The sequence below is a fragment of the Pimephales promelas genome, chromosome 20 (genome assembly GCF_988280905.1).
Source record: "Pimephales promelas chromosome 20, fPimPro1.hap1.1, whole genome shotgun sequence".
NCBI lineage: Eukaryota > Metazoa > Chordata > Actinopteri > Cypriniformes > Leuciscidae > Pimephales > Pimephales promelas.
The window spans coordinates 6,107,333-6,130,980 of record NC_142788.1 but is presented as its reverse complement, the minus strand read 5'-3'; the positions used below and the strand labels follow the sequence as shown (position 1 = coordinate 6,130,980).

The 23,648-nt window shown below is 39.5% G+C and overlaps 1 protein-coding gene across 1 annotated transcript in view; it reads left to right on the top strand.

Moving 5' to 3' along the window:
• Nucleotides 1-23,648, top strand: part of emilin3b (elastin microfibril interfacer 3b) — a 33,642-nt gene extending 9,994 nt beyond the window's left edge. Inside the window, exons 2-5 of the mRNA XM_039689774.2 lie at nt 11,040-11,162; nt 15,461-15,720; nt 17,524-18,056; nt 21,166-23,648. Coding sequence (XP_039545708.2) covers nt 11,040-11,162; nt 15,461-15,720; nt 17,524-18,056; nt 21,166-22,449 — 2,200 coding nt within the window. The 3' untranslated portion in view covers nt 22,450-23,648. The remainder of the gene's footprint in view (nt 1-11,039; nt 11,163-15,460; nt 15,721-17,523; nt 18,057-21,165) is intronic.

Genomic DNA, 23,648 nt, shown 5'->3' with positions numbered 1-23,648 from the left:
GCTCTGAGTCAGGAGTGGGGCTGTTGACATGCTCAACTTTGGCTCTCTTCTGCGGTGGGCTCTGGTATCATGGGCTGATGCCTGGCTGGACTCTGGGTCCGGAGTGGGACTGTTGACATCTTCAACTCTGGCTCTCTTCTGCGGTGTGCTCTGGTGTCATGGGCTGATGGCTGGCAGGACTCTGGGTCTGGAGTGGTGCTGTTGACGTCCTACACTTTGGCTCTCCTCTGCTTTGGGCTCTGGTGTCATGGGCTGATGCCTGGCTGGACTCTGGGACCGGAGTGGGGCTGTTGACGTCCTCAACTCTGACTCTCCTCTGCGGTGGGCTCAGGGATCATGGGCTGATGGCTGGCTGGACTCTGGGTCCGGAGTAGGGCTGTTGACATGCTCAACTTTGGCTCTCTTCTGCGGTGGGCTCTGGTATCATGGGCTGATGCCTGGCTGGGCTCTGGGTCCGGAGTGGGGCTGGTGACATCCTCCTCGGGGCAGATGATGGAAGCCAATCCATTATTCACCTGCACACACTCCACAAAAGCGACAGAATTCTCTCAAGGACTGTGCCCTGGGAAGTGTGCCTTGGACTGCTCGCTCGCTGAGGCTGGTGATGTGAAAATCTAAAATTTCCTTAGTGTGCTCCCCTAGGGAATGGTTCTTCTGCTCAAGGCAGAACAGTTGGATGGCGAGAAGGTCCATTCGAGAGGGGGTAGAGGGAAAAAATAAATAAAAACACAGCAAGAAAAACGTTTAGACTTCTGTTACTTTTTGTTTGTCAGTAAACATGACAATAGAGAATGCAATAAATAGACTTTAACTGACACTTTGAGAGATACTAACCAAACATGCAACGTTAACACAGGACAAAACCCTGAAAACTAATGCCTGATAGAGACTGCAATTTTGGGAATCTTTTAAGATCATTACAAACGACACCGTACGGCATCTAATAAACTTGGGCTTGGGTACGACATGTAGACTGATGATGACAGCTATTGAATTGTAGGATACATAGGTTGCAAGTTGGTAGAATAATAAAATGTCATCAGCATGAGCTAGTGGTAAACAGATATAAAGCAAGATGAATCGCACTTTGCCTTTTTTAGTTTTATATGTGAGCTGAAAAAAAGAGGATGAAGCTAATGAGAAGAATACAGAAGCAGTCATGGCTAGGGAAAAGAGGACAACATGGCATGACAATTTTGCAAATGGAGCTAGAGCTATAAGTTTTAGCGCCATGTTGCGTTGATTAATACGTCATTTCATATAGCATTTTTGGTAACACTTTACGGTAAGGGTACATGAATTATCATGAATTCATGTATAAATTAATGCATGAATTATGCATTCATTCATGCATTATTTCTCATGAATCATCAGGAACTAACACAAGTTCAACGTTTTTCATTCATGACTTCATGAATGAACAACACCTTAATTAAAACATTAACTAAGATATGCACATCACCATGAATTATGATTTATTATGCATGATCATGATGTCAGTGACCTAGTCACCACTTTAGTTAGGGCGCCACACACATGATGAAGTCATTAACAGATTAATGCTTAGTTAATGATGACTATTGGACAGACACCATAATAGACCAATCACAGCTCATAGCACACACATTCTGTAAATCAAATACAGAAGTCATCATTAACTAAGCATTATCTATCAATGACTTCATCATGTGTGTGGCCCCTTAACTAAAGTGGTGACTAGGTCCTTTGAAACACTGATAAACAATGTGCTATTGAAAGGTGGCATAACAGTGAACAAAGAAAACATAATGATCATGCGTAATAAATCATAATTCATGATGATGTGCTCATCTTAGTTAATGTTTTAATTAAGGTGTTGTTCATTCATGAAGTCATGAATGAAAAACGTTGAACTTGTGTTAGTTCCTGATGATTCATGAGATATTAATGCATGAATGAATGCATGATTCATGCATTAACTTATACATGAATTCATGATAATTCATGTACCCTTACCGTAAAGTGTTACCGCATTTTTATATGCTAGTCAGTAGACGTAGGTTGTAGCACCAAACACACTTCGGGCCTTGTCCACACTAATACACTTTTGTTTGAAAATGCGTCTTTTTCTATTCTTTTGGTCTGCCGTCAACACTGACACTGCGGTTTTAGTAACGAAAATTAAAGGATTAGTTCACTTTTCAAAAAACTTTTGCTGATAATTTACTCACCCCCATGTCATCCAAGATGTCCATGTCTTTCTTTCTTCAGTCGAAAAGAAATTAAGGTTTTTATTGAAAACGTTCTAGGATTTTCCTCCATATAATGGACTTCAGTAGGAACCAGACGGTTCAAGTTCCAAAAGAAACTTTCAGTGCAAACTGCAAACTTGTTCAAAGGGCTTTAAACGATTCCAGGCGATAAATAAGGGTCTTATCAAGCGAAACGATCGCTCATTTTTTTTTAAAAATACCAAAGTTTAAGTTTTATAAGATCAAACGCTTGCCTTGCTCTGTTCTGTGGTGCACGTTCGTGACTCTCCTGTTCGAACTCGTTCAACAAAATGAACAAATCTTTTTCCGAATCAATTCATTCGTTTCTTTCGCCGAATGAACCAAATGACTCGGAAAAAGATTTGTTTATTTTGATGAACGAGTTCGAACAGGAGTGCATTACAGAACAGATCAAGGCGAGCGTTTGAGCTTATAAAACTTAAACTTTGTTATTTATTTATTAAATGAGCGATCGTTTCGCTTGATAAGACCCTTATTCATCGTCTGGAATCGTTTAAAGCCCTTTGAACAAGTAGTTTCTTTTGGAACTTGAAACGTCTGGTTCCCACTGAAGTGCATTATATGGAGAAAAATCCTGCAATGTTTTCATCAAAAACCTTAATTTCTTTTTGACTGAAGAAAGAAAGATATGGACATCTTGGATGACATGGGGGTGAGTAAATTATCAGCAAAAGTTTTTTCAAAAGTGAACCCTTTAAGCTTTTTGATATGTATTCTTACAATGTGCATGCCATAAGAGCTTAAATACACACAGAGAGGTAATGAGGAAAATGAACTACAGGTGCATCTAATCAATAACTAATGGAACAAATTGGCACACAGGTCAACTGCAATGACATGAACACAGGCAAACAGAGAAAACAGAACCAAAATGGAATGAAACAAGACCAAAACAAAGCATACACGTTACAGATATATTTTGATAGATTTTTCAGGCATACTAAAAATTCCTCGACACATTTATAGCTAGCCAGCTATAGCTAAAAAACATCTGATTTAATGCAGAGACATTTAAATTCGGTAAAGGTCTGTTACCTCCTGAGGAACACACATTAAGAACAGTATCTGTACATACATTGGCTAATTTTGGCTAATTAGAAACACCTGGGGAGATTAATAAACAAGAAAAACAACAAAGGACTATAAAACATGGCACATGACAGGAAATTACAAAAAGTCCACACAAGACAAGGGGAACAAAAGACAGGAATTATGACAACAGTAAAATAATTATAATGGAAGCTTAAAGGTGCCATCTGACATAATAAAATCAAATCCTACTCCATATTCCATAACAAATGGGGGCAGTATACCTCCAGAAAATGAGTTGTGCTCCTACCATCGCGCATGTTATTCAAATCACTTGACATGATAGTAAAAGGTTGGAAGACCGCAGTTTCACATGGAGCATTTGGAATTTTTTAGAGATCAGAGACTCAATGAACAACATCTCAACACTAAATGATGAAGACCACCTCATAGACACCTGTCTCAAAAACAAGCTGGTGCATTTCGACGATATGGGAAAATAAAAGCTTGGGCAATTATTTGAAGTTTATGGTATTCGTTTTGTTCATATTACACTTTTATTGTTAGTTTGAATTATTTTTGACAGACAGCATCCGCTGATGTTGATCAAGCTAGCGCCATTCAGAGCTGACAACTCTTAATGAATTCACCGTGAGACACACGCAATTGACACTTAGCAAGCAGGTTAGTTAAGCAGATTCTCAGATTCTGTCAATTTTATTACGCAATTCAAAGAATAAATACCGTTTTGGCGCTTGTACATGTTACACCACAGATCCCTAGCGCACGTGAACCGATCGTCTCTACTAGCTAATGGAAAGCATAAAGAACATGAACTCTGTTGAAAGATACAGTATGCTACAACTTACCAAAATGTATTCCTCATGCATAATGTCGACCAATAATTTTTTGAACTCTTCCCTGAACTGAAATGTAGTAGTGGGCTGTATTTCCACACGACTGACATCAGGTTCAAGTACACACACAAGCCGGCGCGAGCGCGACTCACTCGTGTACTGCAGTTTGGCTGGTGGTAACGTTGCCCGCCCGCATACCGCCTCCCATGGCCGAAACTGGTATTACGACACCTGCCGGGCCGGGGCTAGTAATTTAGCATGCTAATTTAGGTTTATGTCTCGGCAGCACTATAACTTGTCAGTTTTTTAATGACATCATTGCACTCATTTCTTCTCATTCTTTTGATGCGTGTAGCTATTTTTTTGGATATTCTTACCTCAATTATTCCATATGGCACCTTTAATATGTAAGTGGACATCCCAAAAGTAAATGATTTGAAAGGACAGCTTTCTAAGGAAGAATTGGCATAGACAAAGGTGTTCACATTCATAACTGAACATATTTCTTCATAGTTCAATTCTGCATGTTAATTGACACCTTCCCACAGATGCGGTTCATAGTGAAAAATAACTAAAAATGTATTTCTGCATGTGTCTTTAAAATGCTGTGCATGGGAGCAGGTCAAATTAGCAGGACTAAATGTCCATTTGTATTACTTCTCAGAACTGAAGCTATTCTGGAGGTTACAGTATCTCCACACTAAATGTGTCCCATTGTTCAGCGAGTAGCAGCTAGCTACTCTTTTCTTGAGTTAATAGATGCACTGTATCTCCACATTTATACTGTCAGTGGCCCCATCCCTCTCACAGCGACTCTTTAAGGCATGACCAACGACTGAACCCAGCGACCGACGAAACACTGCTTCCATTAGTGTGAGTGAGAGAGTGGATGAGATAGAGAGAACAATAAAAAAATGGAGGGAGATATTTATATGGAGAACCAGAGGAAAATTCTGGCACAACTCCATCTCACAACTAAGCTTTAAGTGCCATTAAAAGCTTTCTACATGCCTGTGTATTACTCAAGGGTGACTAGGGGTCATTTAACAATGCTGGCCATTTATATTTAGATGATGAAAATCCACAGCTAAATCCTGAGCTAGGTGATGGTCTAAAATAATTTGTGTGGCTCTGCTGTTTTTGCACTAGTCACATTGAAGACGGTCCATAATGTCAGGCCAAGAACTTCTTGTTTAGACAGGAACACAGTGACTGGCAGGTATAGTGACCAATAGTTCTTTTTTATTTTTATTTAGTATTTGGTGCTGTTTATGGGTGGGGAATATTAAATAAAATAAATAATAAACAATAGGCTGGTGGCCAAAAACAGTTATAAAAAAACACATTGGGCTGCATAAATAGAAATTGCATTAACATTAATAGACTTCCAATAGTACACCGAATAAAAAAATGCTGGAAGTGGATCTGTAGTTTACAGCAACATAACTGTCACATGTTGTGTGGGAAAGACTAAAAACAGGCTTTAATTCCAACAGGTAAATCCAACAGCACTGCACTGTCACGTTCCCGTCTAAAGGGTAAAAACACAAAAGTCTGCTTGACAGTGTTGTCATGTGGCAGTGCTTCACATTGCCACCTAGCTGCCTGGAGTGCATACTACATTGAATTTCACATACTTTTGCTTTTTTCATAGCCCATATGCATGCAGACTTCCCACCCATAACGCTCGTCTAAACACAGAATAAAAAGTGATGACGCAACAAAACTTTTGCGTTTTCTCTTCAGATCGGTTATGTGTTCATAGTGAGAGGATAACGAGATGATTGATAGGTGCACAGCTGAAACTAATGAGTTGTTGAATTGACAACAAACTAAGGAAGATTGTACAGATTGAAAATGTGCTGCGAGAGTGTAAAAATAACATTTTTAATAACCCTAAATCACAATTTCTCATGGACGCAAAGTTCGCCTATATCAGCAAGGAGTCGAACGTGTCCAGGAGTCCTGAGCTTTATTGGAAACTGAGTGTTGGGTCGATGTAACTCAATTAAGTTAAAACAGCTTTCCATTGTTTAAAGCAGAACTCGGCAACTGAAAGACTTCTTTGCTGATTTTGACTTTTTTTGTCGCATCTTTTACCCGCGAGCTCCCCCTACAGCTGTGGTCCGTATATTTCCCAACACTGTCGTAAAAAGTTCACTTGCGGCACCCTTCTCCCCCGTTCTACCTCACATGCATTTGTTATAAACGGAGCCGGCCAACTGCGGAGCGTTGTGGAGCTACAGTATGTCTACCGAGGTGGGTAATACATCAAACACATTATCATAGAACATTGACATGTACATTTTTTATTCTGTTATCAACTATAAAACGTAACACGGTTTGTGTGGATAAAGCTAGCGAACGTTAAAGCTTATTATTATCATAACTATAGCCTGATTTACCTTCATTGGAACTGAGATTTCAAAGTTTAGTTTATAACGTTAATCGTGCAGAGAATCCTCAAGTTGCATTCTTTTATAAAGTACAATACATAATTTATAGTTTACAATGACTGTGTTTTACCAGTTATTATTGAACAATAATTTTGAGTTTTACGGTTGACTACACTATTTTTCCGTTTATGATAATATTACAGGAGTATCGACATTCAGCCTACCGCCAGTTTGTGCTGTGGCAGCATGGCCGCCTTGGAATAGGGAACAGGGTGGTCATCCCAAGCTGTTGCGTGTGGAAAATTAGAGACTGCTTTCCTGACCCAAGGGGTCAGTACACGGGATTTAGGGTGACACGTCATGTCTGAATATTTCATAATTTTTCCTTATTTATTATAAATACTTATTTAAAACTTATAATAATATTTGGACATTTGAATAGAGACAGTTTTTTCATTGAATGTATTTATTTGAAATAAAATATATATTATTTAAACAAGTATCCATCATTTTTTTTTACAATTTGTAAGAAACAACAATTTACATTTTGTAAGAGGGAATAGTGTCAATCCTCCTGTGGTTTTGTGGGCGCAGTGTCCCCTCGTGACACATGTTTTTGAACAAGCTCTGACGTGGGTGGTGGTGGCTCTGCAGAGGAAAGCAAACCAAGTCGCCTGGGATCATCTGCCCTTATGGTGGTTTTGCGTGGCAGGCCGGTTGCACTCTACAGCCTACTACCAAGAATGGCCTTCTGGAGGTCAGGGATGTACTTGTAATCCTTTTTCTCAACAAAATCAAGAGGACAGGCGTCACCTTTACACATTGTATAAATTTTCTAAACAATATAAAACTAAAAGAACATTTATTACTATTGATAATCCATTACGAAATCAAACAGTCTAGATATAGCAAACACATATTTTTGACCGATGCTAAAACACGAATGCAGAGACACATATGTGATCAGTGTTATTAGCCTTGGTTATTATGTACCACTACAAGGCCCGACGGAAAAATCATATATGACAATAGTTGTTTGTCAAGTTTGCCACATAGATAGAAGCAACCCAATACAACAGATAGCAATGTACCGTGCTCAAAACAAACACGTTGTCTCGCTAACGTAAGGCAATCAGCTTACACAGACAGTCATGGTTTGAACACATTTATAAACACAAACAAGAATAAGTAATAAATAAAACAAACACTTACTTACAATTGCATTAGCAGAAACGCAAGGTCCGCATCTGTTCTGCATTCTTCATTTTCTTTTAGCTCTCGCCACTCGGTGAATGCACGACCAATGTTGACTCTTGTACGGTCCCTGGCACGATCAAAAAGTTTTTTCCTCTCTTTCACCTCCTCCGCTGATAACCGTCTCTTCAGTCTTTTCGCTGGAACATTATCCATCGTCGCTTGTATTATTACTCAGGTTACTTCTAGCTAGTATTGAGGTGGGCGTGTGTGTGTTGAATTGCCGTAAAGCAGCTCGTGTTTCGCGCTCGTTCTCGTTCTCGTTTTGCTTCTCACGAGACTTCCGATTTTTATTTTGCCGGGATGGTAGTCCTCATGTTGCAAGGTTGTTTTTTCGCCTGGGAACGCTGGGGGGAGCTGGTAAAGTCACCAATATCACCAGAACAGGTTGTTTAACCATCCAAATGATTTCTAGACGGCTTTATTATGTTAAATAAGTTACCAAGTTCCCCTTTAACGTTACATAAAACTGATTTAAGTCTGCAACAGCAAAATAAGAATTTGTAGGTAGAATCAGGATTATACTGATCAAAACCCTCCATTTTCAGACTCCCGGACATGTATTGAAGTCGGTCAATGATGAGCTCTCCAGCTTTATTTGCTATTGCATCAGAAGGTCAGAAAATACAGTCTGTCTGAGGCTCAAACAAGTTTTGCCGCTCTTTCGTCTTGTGGTGTACCTCAGGTGTATGTACTAGGCCCCTTCACACTGTTATCAGTTTATCAGTGTATACCCAGAGATGAATCCAGCGCACACAGAAGACACACCAGCCGAGACATCTCTCCCATAGCCTCTGTACTCCATCCCTCTGACAGACGAACACAAACTTCCTCATGCTGTGTGGTCTATGTGGTCTGGGAGATCAGCCGGCAGAGCTAATATTCATCTTTCATGCAACACACAGAACATAGGCTCTGTTTAACACATCACTGGAGGCTCTTAGGATCACTTTACATGTCTGACAATGTGTTCATTTGTCTTTTCACAAGTCACAGTACTGTAATTCAAGCGGCTTCACAAGATACTCTGTTCCTTATGAACAAATGCAAATGCCTGAAATACGATAATGTAAATAATGTAAAGAGGCTTTTTGTTGATAGATTGAAAGAAACTTGAGCAATGCTTGCAACTTACATGCGTACTGTATCTGTGTCATGTCTCCCCTGTTCTTCCTGTCGACATCATTGCACATTGATTGAATCAACTCTGGTAGATATGGTTGGGTTGGGTTGTGTGTGTGTGTGTGTACACGTGGAGCATTTGAACACCTGGACTCATTTTGCTTGAGATTTTACAGAGCTTGTTCTCTTTCCTCCAAGTGTGCGCTCACCTGACAAGCAAGCGCTAAATACTGAAATCTGTTTCTCGTTACCCAAAGTCGGAAAACAATGATGTAGTTATTTGCATTCCCTTCATTTGCATGTGTTTGCACAAATCTGTTTAACGCCTCCTAAACGGCAGAGACAGGGTCATTCCAGTTGTTGCCGTCAGTGATAAATGCTCTATTACTCACACAACACAACTTCACACACGCACTTTTGGCATAGTGAGTCATTTCTTGCATTAGATTTCTTTTTTCTACAACTTCTCATGTTTGGCTCGCTTACTCAAAATGATACATCTTATTAAGGCGAAAATACATTATTTCCCCACAGACTTGAATATGATGATGATGAATCCAGAAAAAATAAGTAAATGTTAGAGAATAAAGGGTTTAGCACAAGTGGCTGTTACATAAATGATTCAATTATTAACATGAACCATTCAGGTACCTATACAAATGCTTTTTTCAGTTGAATGCAGTGCAATGCAGTGATGGGTTTCCATGTTTATGTGGACTTTCCATAGACATAACCATTCTTATACTGTACAAACTGTATATTCTCTCCCCTTACACACACACACACACACACACACACACACCTACTCTCACGCACACACACTAATCCGAACCTTAAACCTACCCATCACACACACACACACACACACACACACACACACACACACACACACACACACACACACACACACACACACACACACACATATTCACTTCTCCTCGGGTCAGTTGACTGGCCACACTTGTAATAGAATCATTAGTGTCCGGGATCTCTCCACACCTGAACTCTCTTACACACTGTCAATGACTGAGGCTCGACCACAGTCCAGATCTCTGAAGCAGAACCGCTGAACAGCAGGACTCAGAGGTTTGCTCCAGGCTCACTGGAAAACGCCAGCTCTAGTACAGCAATGCATGACTGCTCTTCATTCACACACTCTCCATGCTGTGAGCAATGTGTGTGTGGAGACACATGAAGGCTGTACTTTGCAAACGAATTGCCAAAAGTGGGTTTCCTTGTGTGTGTTGTATGTATCACTTCAACAAAACTGTTTGTTTAATAGCTGATGATAGCGATACAGTCACACACCAGATTTCATCAATTTAATGATATACAATACATATAATTGTTATATGCATCAATGCATGCATGGAATATCCAATAACCTACACTCTAAAAAATGCTGCGTTGTTTTAACGCAAATTTGGGTCAAATATGGACAAACCCAAATGTTGGGTTAAAAATGTAATTTAAACATTTAACCCAATGGCTGAGTTTGTCCATATTTGACCCAAAGATGGGTTAAAACAACCCAGCATTTTTTAGAGTGTACCAAAATTGTGAATCCCCAGTGTTGGGAAAAATGCATTACAATATTGCATTACTCCCTAAAAAAGTAACCAATTGCCTTGTAATTGTTACTTCTTTTTGAAAGTAATGGCTTGTGTAACGGAGGCCAGCTAGTAGTTGCTGCGGCTGTGCATGTAATCCTCACTCATCTGATCTCAATAGGCACTTTAGCGACAGATGCTAGAGGCTTTTAGCCTCCCTGTTAGAGCACCCAACTCTCATGCCAGAGACCCAGGTTTGAGGCCTGCTCGGAGTGGCTTGAGTAGAACCCGGGTGGAGGGATTACACTTGTGTTACCTTTTCTCACCTTATTTTTTTTAACAAAAAAATGCAACCTTTTTCAAAATTGTGTACCATGAAATGCAATGTAAGTCACTTTGGATAAAAGCGTCTGCCAAATGCATAAATGTAAATGTAATAACCATTATGTTTACACACAACACACAACTACTTATAATTGTACAAATAAATGAGTTTCCATCAGCCCTAATAATATATAAAGCTGTGCTTCATTGTGAATGTGTCTTTTCACTCGACAGGAACTTCTGTGCTTACGTCATCCAGAAGAACGTCACCTGCGTGATGCAGGATGGAGTGGCCACATACGTCAAGCCAGAGTACACTACCAAGTGCATATGGGGACAGAAGTGTTCTGTGCTTATGTAAGTCATGCACTGACAATCTGGAATGGAATAAAATGTAGAGGGATTTTAGTGTTAGAACAAAATACAGTTTCAAACGGGATAGCAGGAGAAAGATGGTCTCAAACATGTTAAATGTTTGAAGATGTCAAACACTTTTAATGGTGTCCTTGAGTTGCCCTCTAGTGGACACTCAGAATTGTGTGCAAATCTAGTGAAACTGGAAAACACTGAAAAAAGTGAAAAGTGCTTTTCTATATTAGTTTAACTGAAAATCATGTTTTTTCAGCTTGTCTAAAAGCAAATGACACAGATGAAACCACATAGAAACAGTTAAGAGGAAAACTGGCATTTTAAACAGCGCTGAAGTGCAGAACACATTCAGCTTTACTGACTGCAGAAATTACTGGGAGTTATATAATATTAATATAATAATATTCATCTTACTGTCTTGCTTTTGTTAGTACATAACAGTAAATATGATTCCTATTTTAAAAACGAAATCACAATAAACATTAAGGTCCTTTAAAGTTGTCTTTAAAATAAAATAAACATTAACTAACAAAATGTTTTAATTTAGCTTTTGTTTATGGTGAAATTATTATAAGTTGTAAAAAGCCAGAAGATAATGATATTGACCTATTTTAAGTAATATTTTGACTTATGTCTAAAGTAGGCTATTGATTATTGATTAAATTATATACAAAAAGATATATCTGATTATATAAAAAATATACTGTATTAAGTAATGCACGGGATGGTCTTTAAAGGTGGAATACCTAAGATTTTATGCCGCTAGAGGGCGCTACATTCAAAACAACAACAACGGCTTTGCTTGATGACGACGTGGAGGAACGCGGAATGATGGGAACTGTTGTTTTCAACTCCACCGTGGATAAATCAGTCAGACGGGGAATCGAAAATTAGTTGTCATGGATGAGGTAAAGTTCGATTTCTATAAATGTTGCGTTTAATGAATGAAGTGTTGCGCTTGTTTTTCATTAAACTGCAATAACCGCAAGAAAAATCCGGTTTAAAAGTAAATTAGTTATCACAGATGTTACAGTACGAGTCACTGGACTTATTTTTGTCTCAAATCGTTGCTAATGGATCCTGACTTCGCCCTATGCTGCAATATGGATTTAGTTTTGCATTCATTTACAGAAATCAGCTGCTTGAATAACAATAGCTGATGTTATTAGATTTTTCAGTTGAGATTCTCAATTCATTCAGCGGATGCTCTGAGGTAAAGTTTTCAGAATGTAGACTCAGCAAAGATTGTATTTTTGTACAGTACAATAACATAGAACAGACATTATCTTCCTTCCATGTCACTAAACATAATATTGCTGGCCATACACTGATGAGAAAATGCACGTCGGGTGTGCGATAACGTTACCTGAGTTGTCCTAGACGCGACGCGGAGCTTCTCGTCCGGTGTGCGACCCCGTTTACAGCCAACAGTTCACATTCCGAGAAAAACTGAAAAGAATAATTGTGCTCCCTTCCATAACAAATGCGCGAAACAAGCTGACGTTTGTTGCTTGATAGACGCTAACGCACAACTACAACTACCGCATTTGTCCAGGACTACACGTAGTACGAGCGGAAACCGAGGTAGCGTGGATATGACGCGATTGACTGGCGACTCCCAGCTCACCCCTGCTCACACGCCCCGTTTCCTTGGTTAAAATATAAATTTTTCGCGATTTAAACATTGTTTGAAACATTTGGAATATTGTAAGTTATCATCTTAACTAAATATATAACACTGGCCTTGTGATTTTGGGATATTTTAATGCAAAAATCTTAGGTATTCCACCTTTAATATTAAATTATATTTGAAAACAGTAAAATCCCTGGTGTTAAATTTAAAGGACAAGTTCAGTATTTTACAATTAAAACCCTGTTTTAAGATTGTTTCTGATGAAATAGAATGGTTAGGATAGTTTTTTAGACAAATGCTGCTGTCACGAGAATTTTCAGTTTCTGTGGTAGCACCCCACACCTCTACAATGGAAGCATATGTGCACTGGAACAATCATTCATAAAAAAGCATAAAACTTTAGTTTACAAAGACGTGAAACTCACCGAGTGGGGTTTTCACTGATATGCTCACACAAAAATGGCCTCAAAAGATGCTTTCCAACAGGTTTTTTACCATTCGTTGTAAAACTGTAGACCTATTTTTCTGAACGCCTCACAACCGCACATTCTTCCGTTGAGAGCTTAAATAATAATAGACAATCCAGCCCAGTTGATGGCGATAATGCACCTTTGCCAAATGCAAGCAAACCACTTGTATACACGCAACGTTTGCACGCGACTGCATAAGACTACATAAAGAATACAAACAACCCCATTTCCTTTTCCGGGTGGCGGAGTAATAACGGACATCACAAAACATACAATACAAGTCAATGGAGTTGGACAAAAACTACGATAAAACCTGTTGGAAAGCATCTTTTGCAGCGATTTTTGCCGAGACCACTCTGTGAGTTTCACGTCTTTGTAAACTACAGTTTTATGCGTTTTTATGAAGGATTGTTCCAGTGCACCTATGCTACCATTGTAAAGGTGGGGGGTGCTAACACAGAATCCAAAAATTCTCGTGACAGCAGCATTTGTCTAAAAACAATCCTAACCAATCTATTTCATCAGAAACAATCTTAAAACAGGGCTTTAATTGTAAAATACCGAACTTGTCCTTTAACACCGCTCGTGTTTATATGGGAACCACCAGCAAGGTGTTAAAAGTATCACTGATGCAGTGTTAGAGTTAATGGGATAATTAAGTGATTAATTGAGTGATGACTGATCATCTAATGATAACAAGCAGAATCACTAAAGAAAAGAGAAACACAAGAACTAAAACTGACTTCCGGAGAATACGGAGGATAAAAGATAACATTAAATCTCTGAAGATCTCAGCATAGGATGATTAAACAACTCCACAAACAGCATTACCAGCTTCACTTATTACCAATTACAATGAATATACAGTAGGTGTAGATGTTGATGTTTTATGTATGTATGTAGATGTTTGGAAATAATTGTTTATATATATATATATATATATATATATATATATATAACTAATCAATTTGTCCAATAATGGCAGACAGGAAACAAGGAGATGGCTTAAGTTCAGGAAGTAGTGCAGCTGTGCATAAAGCCAATTAAAATACTGATGGTAAAAATCTATTAATTATACGATACCTTTTTTTGGTAAGTGATGGCATTCGTCTATATGTCACCTAATAATATTTGTTTATGGTTCCAATTGCAACAAATTATGTGTTTAATTAAATACTGTCACAAAGAAACAACTAACATGAATCACTATAAAGAGTCAAACCGCCCAACTAAGCGACACACTGATCAACATATTGGTGACTAACCTTTTTCAATAAAACATCAACATCTAAATCTCTTTAAATTCTCAAAAACATCTTTATATGAATAACAAAAATAAGATCAAACTGGTTTGTAATAAGAGAGATTTCATGTCTTTTTTGGTTGATTTCATCCAAGGCTGTGTCTGGAAGACAGTTGTAGTTCTTTTGTTTCTCTTTTACTTAATTATCTAATTAACTCTAACACTACTTCATTGTTACTTTTAACACCCTGCTGGAGGTTCCCATATGAACACCGATCTGTTAATTTAACAACGGGGAATTTACTGTGAACTTTCTATTAATCTTTATGTTCAAAATTATATTTATGGCTTTTATTCAAACATATATTAAATTCTGATTAAATATTAATTTAAAAAAAAGCATTCTTTTCCTAATCAATTTGGTTGTATTCGTCACACTTTGGTTGTGGCGGAGATTAAGCAGGATCTAGCGCAGCAAAAACAAACTCAAATCATCACATACCACTCGAGATTAGGAACAGAACAACTGAATTAACAATACGTAGATCTGAAAATGAACTAAAAGACACACAGTGCTTAAGAACAAACTAATCAAAGAAAGTGAAACCGGCAGGGGAACAGAGGATGACAGGACTGATAAAAACAAGACCAACCTTAGAAACAGAGATGAACAGAACAGAAAATGATATCAAAAGCAAACTCTACGCATGACCAAACTCAAAACATGACAGTAGCAAATTAGAATTGGTTTTAATTTGGTCCAAAAAATACATATATATATATATGTGTTTGTATATTTCCAGTGTATAATTGGCTGCATGATCACGGTCATGCCAAAATGTCAGTGAGTAAAAGCCCTGAAGTTGATCTTGATGTACACAGTGGATGGAGAAGTGTGAAGTTCATTCTGTTTGTGACATTCAGTGCGTTTTCCCCGCAGGTATCGGACGCTCTTCAAACCACAGTACAGAATCGGTCATAAAACCATCACTGAACTGGAGTGGCGTTGTTGCCCCGGCTTCTCTGGAGAAAACTGCTTTGACGGGTCGACCTCTGACCCGGATGCCATGATGCCACCCTTCAAGGGCTCGTTCCCTCGGCTCGGGGTCAAGGGTTACCCCAGGGGTCACCCCAAGACCCCCTTTCCTGGAGGACACCCCGACAACAAACCCATCCCTAGTGGGTTCATACCAAGCTATGGTACATGCAAGTTAGATTATTAATGTGACATGGACACTTGCGTAAATATTTGGGTAAAATACATAGGCGGAGTTTGATATTCGAGCCAGGGGGGTCAAAAAAAAAAAAAAAAAACATGCTAAATAAACACATATTTATTTTTAACCCAAAAAAGAAAAAAACAGTAAAACAATACAATAATATTTGATTACCTTTATTTCATTGTAAACAGCTAGAACTTCGCATGAACAGCCACTTCGTGTCGCATCTTCGTTAGGATCATGAAATGTGGACCACTTTTGCACTGTTAAAATATTATCTTCAACCTTAAAGTTTTCTTTCCTTTTTTCAAAACACATTCTGGCAATGAGAATGATTAAAAAACTTGTTAAAATTTGCATTTATACTTCATGAATCATTGAAAAAAAATTAAAACACGGGATTACCTATTGGTTTTGATGAGGGGGGGAAAAAAACTATACGAGTGCGGATTAGAACCTCGAACCTCCCGAGTCCCGACACGCTAGGCAAAAATTCTACCTTTGGACCATCACTGTACACATGAAAACAGGGCGTATATACTTTATATACTCACTATACTCGGACATTGTGCTCATTTTTATTTATGCAATAAAGGGCGTATATACTGTACATACCCACTATACTCGGACATTGCATGCTCATATTTATTTATGTACACCAGGAAGCTACAGGACATCGTCTTTCAAAACATGACCTACTCGACAGAGAAAAAAAGAATGAATGCGTCATTGTACCCATTACTTTTGAAAATGCCCGAGTAGCTACGTCTCTGTCCCCAGCACATTTCAAACCAAACTGACGCCCATGATCGCAGAGAAGTTTCTCTCAGAGGTAGATGACACAATCGACCGAGTGAGCGATAACTGTTTAAAGAGATTGGGGTTGGTAGTTTTTTTTTTTTTACAGCTTTTTTAAGAAAATGCGAATACCCGTTTCAGCCACCGGGGGGGCAATGCTCCCCCTGCCCCAACCCCCCCCAGACCCAACCCCCCCCCCCCCCCCCCCCGCAAACTCCGCGCCTGGTAAAATATAATCGTAATAAAAAGATCATTACAAAGTTACAATGTTTACAATAATACTGTACATTATTGTTTTAAAGCCAAATAGCAATGCAAGGGTTTCCCAAACTTTTTGTCGTTAACTGTTTATTTGGTGTAGCCCCCTGCCATTTGAAGTTAATATTTCAATAATTTGACAAAACTCTTGCATTTGTATTGGCTCTCTGACATCTGTTAATGGTCACATGACATGCAAGTAAATTACATTCAAATTACACTGGTGTTATTTAATTAAACAGCAGCCTTTGATTTAATAATCACACTCACGGTTATCGTGGAGCCTCAATTATTTATGTTCATTTTGATTAATGGCATCCAAAATAAAATTTTGCGTTTGCTTAATATATGTGTGTGGACTTAATCACTTTTGTACATATAAATACACACACATATACATGTATATATTGAAGAAATATTTGCATGTACTGTATATATTTACACATAATTTATATAATATGCAAATATAAGAAATTTTCATATAAATAACCATTTGTTTTAATATATACAAGCGTGTATGTGTGTTTTTATATATTCAAAATAATTATACACAGTTCACATACATATATTATTTAAACACAAACTTTTATTTTGGATGCGATTAACTGTTACCCAGCACAAAATTTTTAGCTTTAATTAGTAAACACCTTGAAGTTCCTTCACTAACACATTTCTATTTTCGTATATGTAGATTGTAAAGGTGTAAATGTTTTTTACTTCTTCCAAGGTCCAAAGGCGGGAGTCTCTGGTGAACGCTTGGACCGCATAGAAGAAAACCTTCGTAGACTCTCTCAAGATCTGGACACGTTGAACGGCCTGATGTCTGGCATGGAGGAGCGTCTGCGCGTCTCTCTGCGTGAGGAGACCAGGAAGATGCTGAGCTCCCTGATCGATGGCTCCCCCCGGCTGCTGGACACCTCTGTGGGCTTCGGGCTGATCCCAGAGGGCACCCCAAACGGTTTGGACGGCAACGAGAACCTCCCTGGTTTTGGAGAGTTGGTGGGAAATGTGATGGAAGTCAAAGATGAGCTGAAGGTCAAGAGCGAGATCCTGGACGAGATCCGTGGAATGGTGATGGGACACGATGGCCAGTTAAAGCGGCTAATGGACACTGCCACTGGGAGACCCATCCCTGGGGATCAGCAGCGTCTAGAGGAACTCCTGGACTCCAGGCTGGCTGGAGTGAGGGCAGATGTCCTCGATGGCTTTGAGAGGAGACTGACGGGTCTGGAGAGTCACTGTGATGAGAGGATTGGTCAGGTGAGTTGATCACTCAACTTCTCACCAGGAACCATTGTGCATAATGGCATTTGTCTTATTGGTTCTAATTCAAGTCGGCATAAACCGGAAATGGCCATTAGTTTAATTTTGCAACTAATGTTTCATACATGAATTCTGTGTCAAAGTGCAGCATCGCAAGCAGGCATTGAAAACTAAATTAAGAATTACTACTCTTTGGTGAAACAAAATGATGAGATAAAAGCAATATTCAATCATGCATTGAATCATGCATCTATTATGCAGTAGCAAACTCACTCTCAGTATGACTCATGCAGTAATTTTTAGATACGTGCACTGTAGGGTCTAGCGTTTATTTTCTCAGCTGTTACATTCACTTAAGTCTGTTCTCAGCTGTTAATCCCCCTGTGGTGAAAATCAAACTTTTAAAGGGGGGGTTGACTGCTTTTTTTCTTTGCATGATTGTGTTTATGGGGTGCAATATAACATGTATTCGTGGATTTTCTTTTTTAAAAAGTCTTATTTTTCATAAACTTCAGCTTTATTGTAAGCCGCACTCTCCTTGTCCCCTGAACGAGCGGTTGACTTCCTGATTCTATGAAACCACTCCCTCAGAAACAGGCTATGGCTCAGATTGGTTCGTTTGGGCCGGTATGTTGTGATTGGCTAAACTGTCGCTCATGTTGTCCGGAAGGTTAACGCCCATTACCTTTATGAATCGAGTCAAGCTGAACCTCACCACACACTCTTACTAAACGTTTCTGAATGATAATTTGCAACATTTTTTAACCATATACACGTTTGTTTTACACAATAGCATCTGACTGGCAACAATAGCAATTGACTGGCTACTAATGTTAAACACAAACAGCGTTGGCATTGGCAAGTTTACGTTCTTGATCAAATCTAAAATAACGTCATAAAGCATATATACATGAAAAATACATTTACAACATTAGTACTTATACAAAATTCAGGTCCATAATGTTTGTACGCGTTTTTCGTAGACACAAAATACTAGCATAACTAGTAGCCTAGTAGCTATAAAGCCAGCGCTGGCATTTGAAAAAAACACAAAAAACACAAGGCTACGTCTGGAATTATACATGCAAATACATTTAAAATGATTAAGTCTTAGCCTACTTACAGGTTGTGGCACAACAACTGCTGCCTCTGGTTTTAAAGTTGGATCTGCTTTTTAGTAACAGTTTCTTGTTGAATCCGGTGTTGAACTCGTGGAGATTCAGGAAGCTGTCTTCCGTAAAATGCACAGAGAGCTAGATTACAATCGTCATTTTCAGGAATATAATCAAACATAAATTGTATCCATTGTTGACGAAGTACAGCGTCCGTGGGAAGCTCGAAGACAGAAGACCTGACAGCTGGGTGAACACTTACCCGACGAGCCGCAGAAATATGCGCATGCCTTTTCCTGCATATTCCAGAGGGAGGGTTGATGCAAATGTGTGGGTTAGTGACGTACCATAACCCAGCTGTAGTCCCAATCGAGTCGTTTTTGTAGTCAATTATACTTCCTGATTTTTAAAAGACGATATCTCTGCTTTCACTAAACTTTCAGCGCTGCAACTTTTCAGATACTGTTCATGCACCAACAGCAACATTACACACTATTTAAAATCAAAAAAGTGAAATCGCAGTCAACCCCCCCTTTAAAGTTGTTTATAATAATAATTCATTACATTTATATAGCGCTTTTTTGGGCACTCGAAGCGCTTTACATGGAAAAGTGAATCTCTTCAACCACCACCAATATGCAACAGCACCTGGATGAGGCGACGGCAGCCATATTGTGCCAGATCTCCCACCACACACTAGTGTATTGGTGGAGAGGAGACAGTGATGAAGCCAATTAGTATACATGGGGATGATTAAGAGGCCATGATGGACAGAGGCCAAGGGGAAAAATATATATATTAATATTCCTGGTATTAATATATAAATACAGACTAGATTCAATGAATACAGATTCATTAATCTAAAGCCTGGTTTCACAGACAGGGTTTAGGTTAAGTCAGGATTAGGCCTTTTTTAGTGCATTTAAGTAGCTTTTATAAACATGCCTTAGAAAAAAAAACTGGTGTGCATTTTGAGACAAAACAATGGCACTGATATATTTTAAGATATGCCAGTTCAAGTTGCTTTTAGTTAAAACAGCTCAAACATGCATTTTAGTCTTGAACTAGGCTTAAAGGGTTAGTTCACCCAAAAATGAAAATTCTGTCAGTATTTACTCACCCTCATGTTGTTCCAACCCCATAAGACCTTCGTTCATCTTCGGAACACAAATTAGGATATTTTCGATTAAATCTGAGAGCTAGATCACTCCTCCATACTAGTCCATAGGCTCATTCAGGGGTTGAAACTTGCCAGGCCGAAAAGTTATTAAAGACATCGTTAAAATAATCCAAGTGACTAAAGCGACAAGAATACTTTTTGTGCGCAAAAACAAACAAAAATAACGACTTTATTTCAACTATACATTTCCTTCTCTTTGGGCCTCTAGTCATTTAACATAGTGTGATAGTGTAGGACTACGTCACACGTAGGCTCACTATTGGCCGATGCTGCTCATGTGTGTGATGTGTGTGACATTCAACAACAGAAGCTTACGCTAGCCTATTATACTAGTGAACTGACTCGAGGCCCACAGAGAAGGAAATTAATAGTTGAAATAAAGTCGTTATTTTTGTTTTGTTTTTTTGCGCACAAAAAGTATTCTCGTCGTTTGATAAACTTAAGATTGAGCCACTGTAGCCACTAGGACTATTTTAACGATGTTTTTAACAACTTTTGGAGGCCAGGAAGTTTCAATCCCTGAAGAAGCCTATGGACTAGTATGGAGGAGTGATCCAGCTCTCAGATTTCATCAAAAATATCTTAATTCGTGTTCCGAAGATGAACAAAGGTCTTACGGGCTTGGAAAAACATGAGGGTGAGTAAATACTGACAGAATTTTCATTTTTGGGTGAACTATCCCTTTAAGCCGAGTATAACGAATTTATATAGCAATCAAATTAAGCTGAATAATATAGTACAAGTTTTTGAGGCAGAGCATAATCAGCTATGACACAACATTTATTCCGTACGTTTTCCTGCGTCCTGTCCTTAGGTTCAGCAGCAGTGTCATAACGAGCACTTAACAGGTCAAGAACAGATCCAAGTCTCTCTGGATGGCCGAGAGACGGGCTTGAGGAAAGAGCTGGGTGAGCTTCAGGCACAGATCCTGGGTCTGACGGTGACCGAGAGCTGCTGCGGTGAAATTAACAGCCTAACCCAGAGGATGTTCCAGCTGGAGGAATCAGTTACGAGCTTGACCGAGTCCCAGAGGCAGCTACAAGTGGACATGACTGACCAGACTCTCCACATCGAGACCCTACTGGAGAGCCGGATGGTGGACATGGAGGGTAGGATTAATGCCTCTGAACATGGACACCAAGATGGGTTCAGCTCCCTGGATGGGTTCAAGACTTTGTTAGATGATAAGCTGAAGACATTGGAGCGACGTCTGTTCGTAGCGGTGGAGGAGTTGAGCAACGCCACGGCACCGGCGCTGCTAGAGGGGCAAGTGGTGCCAGCACTGGAGACGGAGATCGACAGTGTCCGGAGGAGGGTGGAGGCCGACTTGGATGGAATGCAGAAGCAGATGTCGGTCCTTGAGCTCCTCTGCACCTCTGCTTGCACCCCTGCCTCTAGCCCGGACACGGCCCTTATCCAGACGGAGGTAGAAGACTGCAAGGAAACAGAAAAGAAGATGATGGACCTCCTGGATGTGCATTCAAGCAAACTGGACCATCTCAACAGCACCTTACTGGGTCTCCTAACACAGCTGTCCCAGGAGGACAAAGAGGGCTCTATTCACGGGGAAATCACACTCCTAAAGATCAATGTCAACTCCGTCAATCGTACCTTGAAGGGTCTACGGGATTCAGTCAGCCTGTTTGCTCAAGAAGTCGGCAAGGTGAACTCCACGTGGGAGGAACGGGAAAGCCGTTTGGTCACTCAGGTGCAAGGCATCTCGGATCTGGTGGAGCGGCAGGGGTCCATGCTTGGATCCGGGGAGCAGAGGCTGATCCAGTTGAAGGGGGAACTCCAGAGCTTGCGGCGGAGGTTAGGCGGAGAACTGCAGGGTTGTCGATCCACAACGCTGGGAATGCAACAGGAGGTGATGGGGGTGGAAAGCCGAATCACACGGGTTGAAGGACAGTGTGGCAGCCTAAGTGAGTTGGCCGATGACCTTGAGAGAATCCGCAGTGAGCTGGAAAGACATTCGGACAGCTTCCTGGAACAGGTCAGCGGGACACTAGAAAGCCATTCCGAGCAGCTGGTCCAACTGAAGGACGGCCTTAAAGACTGCATGAGCAAAACGGACCCCGCAAGGGGTGACGGTCAGTAATCCTTCCTCTACAGAGAAACCACAAGGCCTGAGGTTGTACAAACTTGCAATATTTGTGTTCCCTCAACAGGGCATGTTGTCTCCTATTATTTGTTTTAAGCCTTTATACCAAGTTTTGTTAACTTATATGAAGAAAGTGTGACTGCATTATTAAACATATTCGACGATTTGTTAAATGAAGTAACAAACATGCAAAACACATGAAAGCGAATGTTATGACACTACTAAGTTGCTACGGGTTTCTTATGGCAAGTACTGTTCACTACCTTCTCATCTCAGCATCCAAGTCATCTCCCGATTTAATTACTGTATCACAACACCACAACACTACGAAGCTACACATGTTTTATAAAAGTTTGATGAGTGTGAAATAGTTTGTTTTAAAAATATATTTCGCATTATTGAAATGTTTTCTAAGAGATTATAATTTTTCATTAATAAAAGCGAGTTGTGTGAACTGAAGAAAAGAAGTTTGTCAACTATTTCCTTTATATTCTGATTATTCTGATGGATCATTTGTGGAAGTTCCAGTAACGACCTCCCAGTGTCATCAAGAACAAACTAATGAAACTGAGGCCATAAAGGGATAATGGACTCTCATTATTACAAAATAAACCCAGTTTGACATTCATGACAAGCTAAATACCAAGACACGCTGGGGGGATTATGTTTCCTGGCTGGCCTGAGAACGCCTCGGTATTCCCCTGGAAGAGCTGGAGGAAGTGTCGTGGGAGAGGGAAGTCTGGGCATCTCTGCTTAGACTGCTGCCCCCGCAACCCGGCCCTGGATAAGTGCAAGTAGAAGAAGAAGAAGACAAGCTGAATGGAAATTCATATGCTGAATACATGGTGAATTTCCAAATAACTGGACACAAAATATTGTTTTTTAGTTATTTAAATTATTAAATGATTTTATTATATAAGACAATGTTGTGCGAGACATGAAAATAGCACCGGTCGTGTAGGTTAAATTGTTTGCAAGTATAAATAAAGTGGCTAATACTGTCATCATACTGAAGTATCTATTCCAGAGAAATATTTGATGTTCACCGTATTAATGATCAAATGTTATGCTATACACAAATAAATATTTGACATTCATATCCATATACGATCCATATTCCAACCCATTTTATTTTATACTGGGTGAACATTATATTCTACGATAATACAGACACAAGCATCTGTTTGACCCTTACT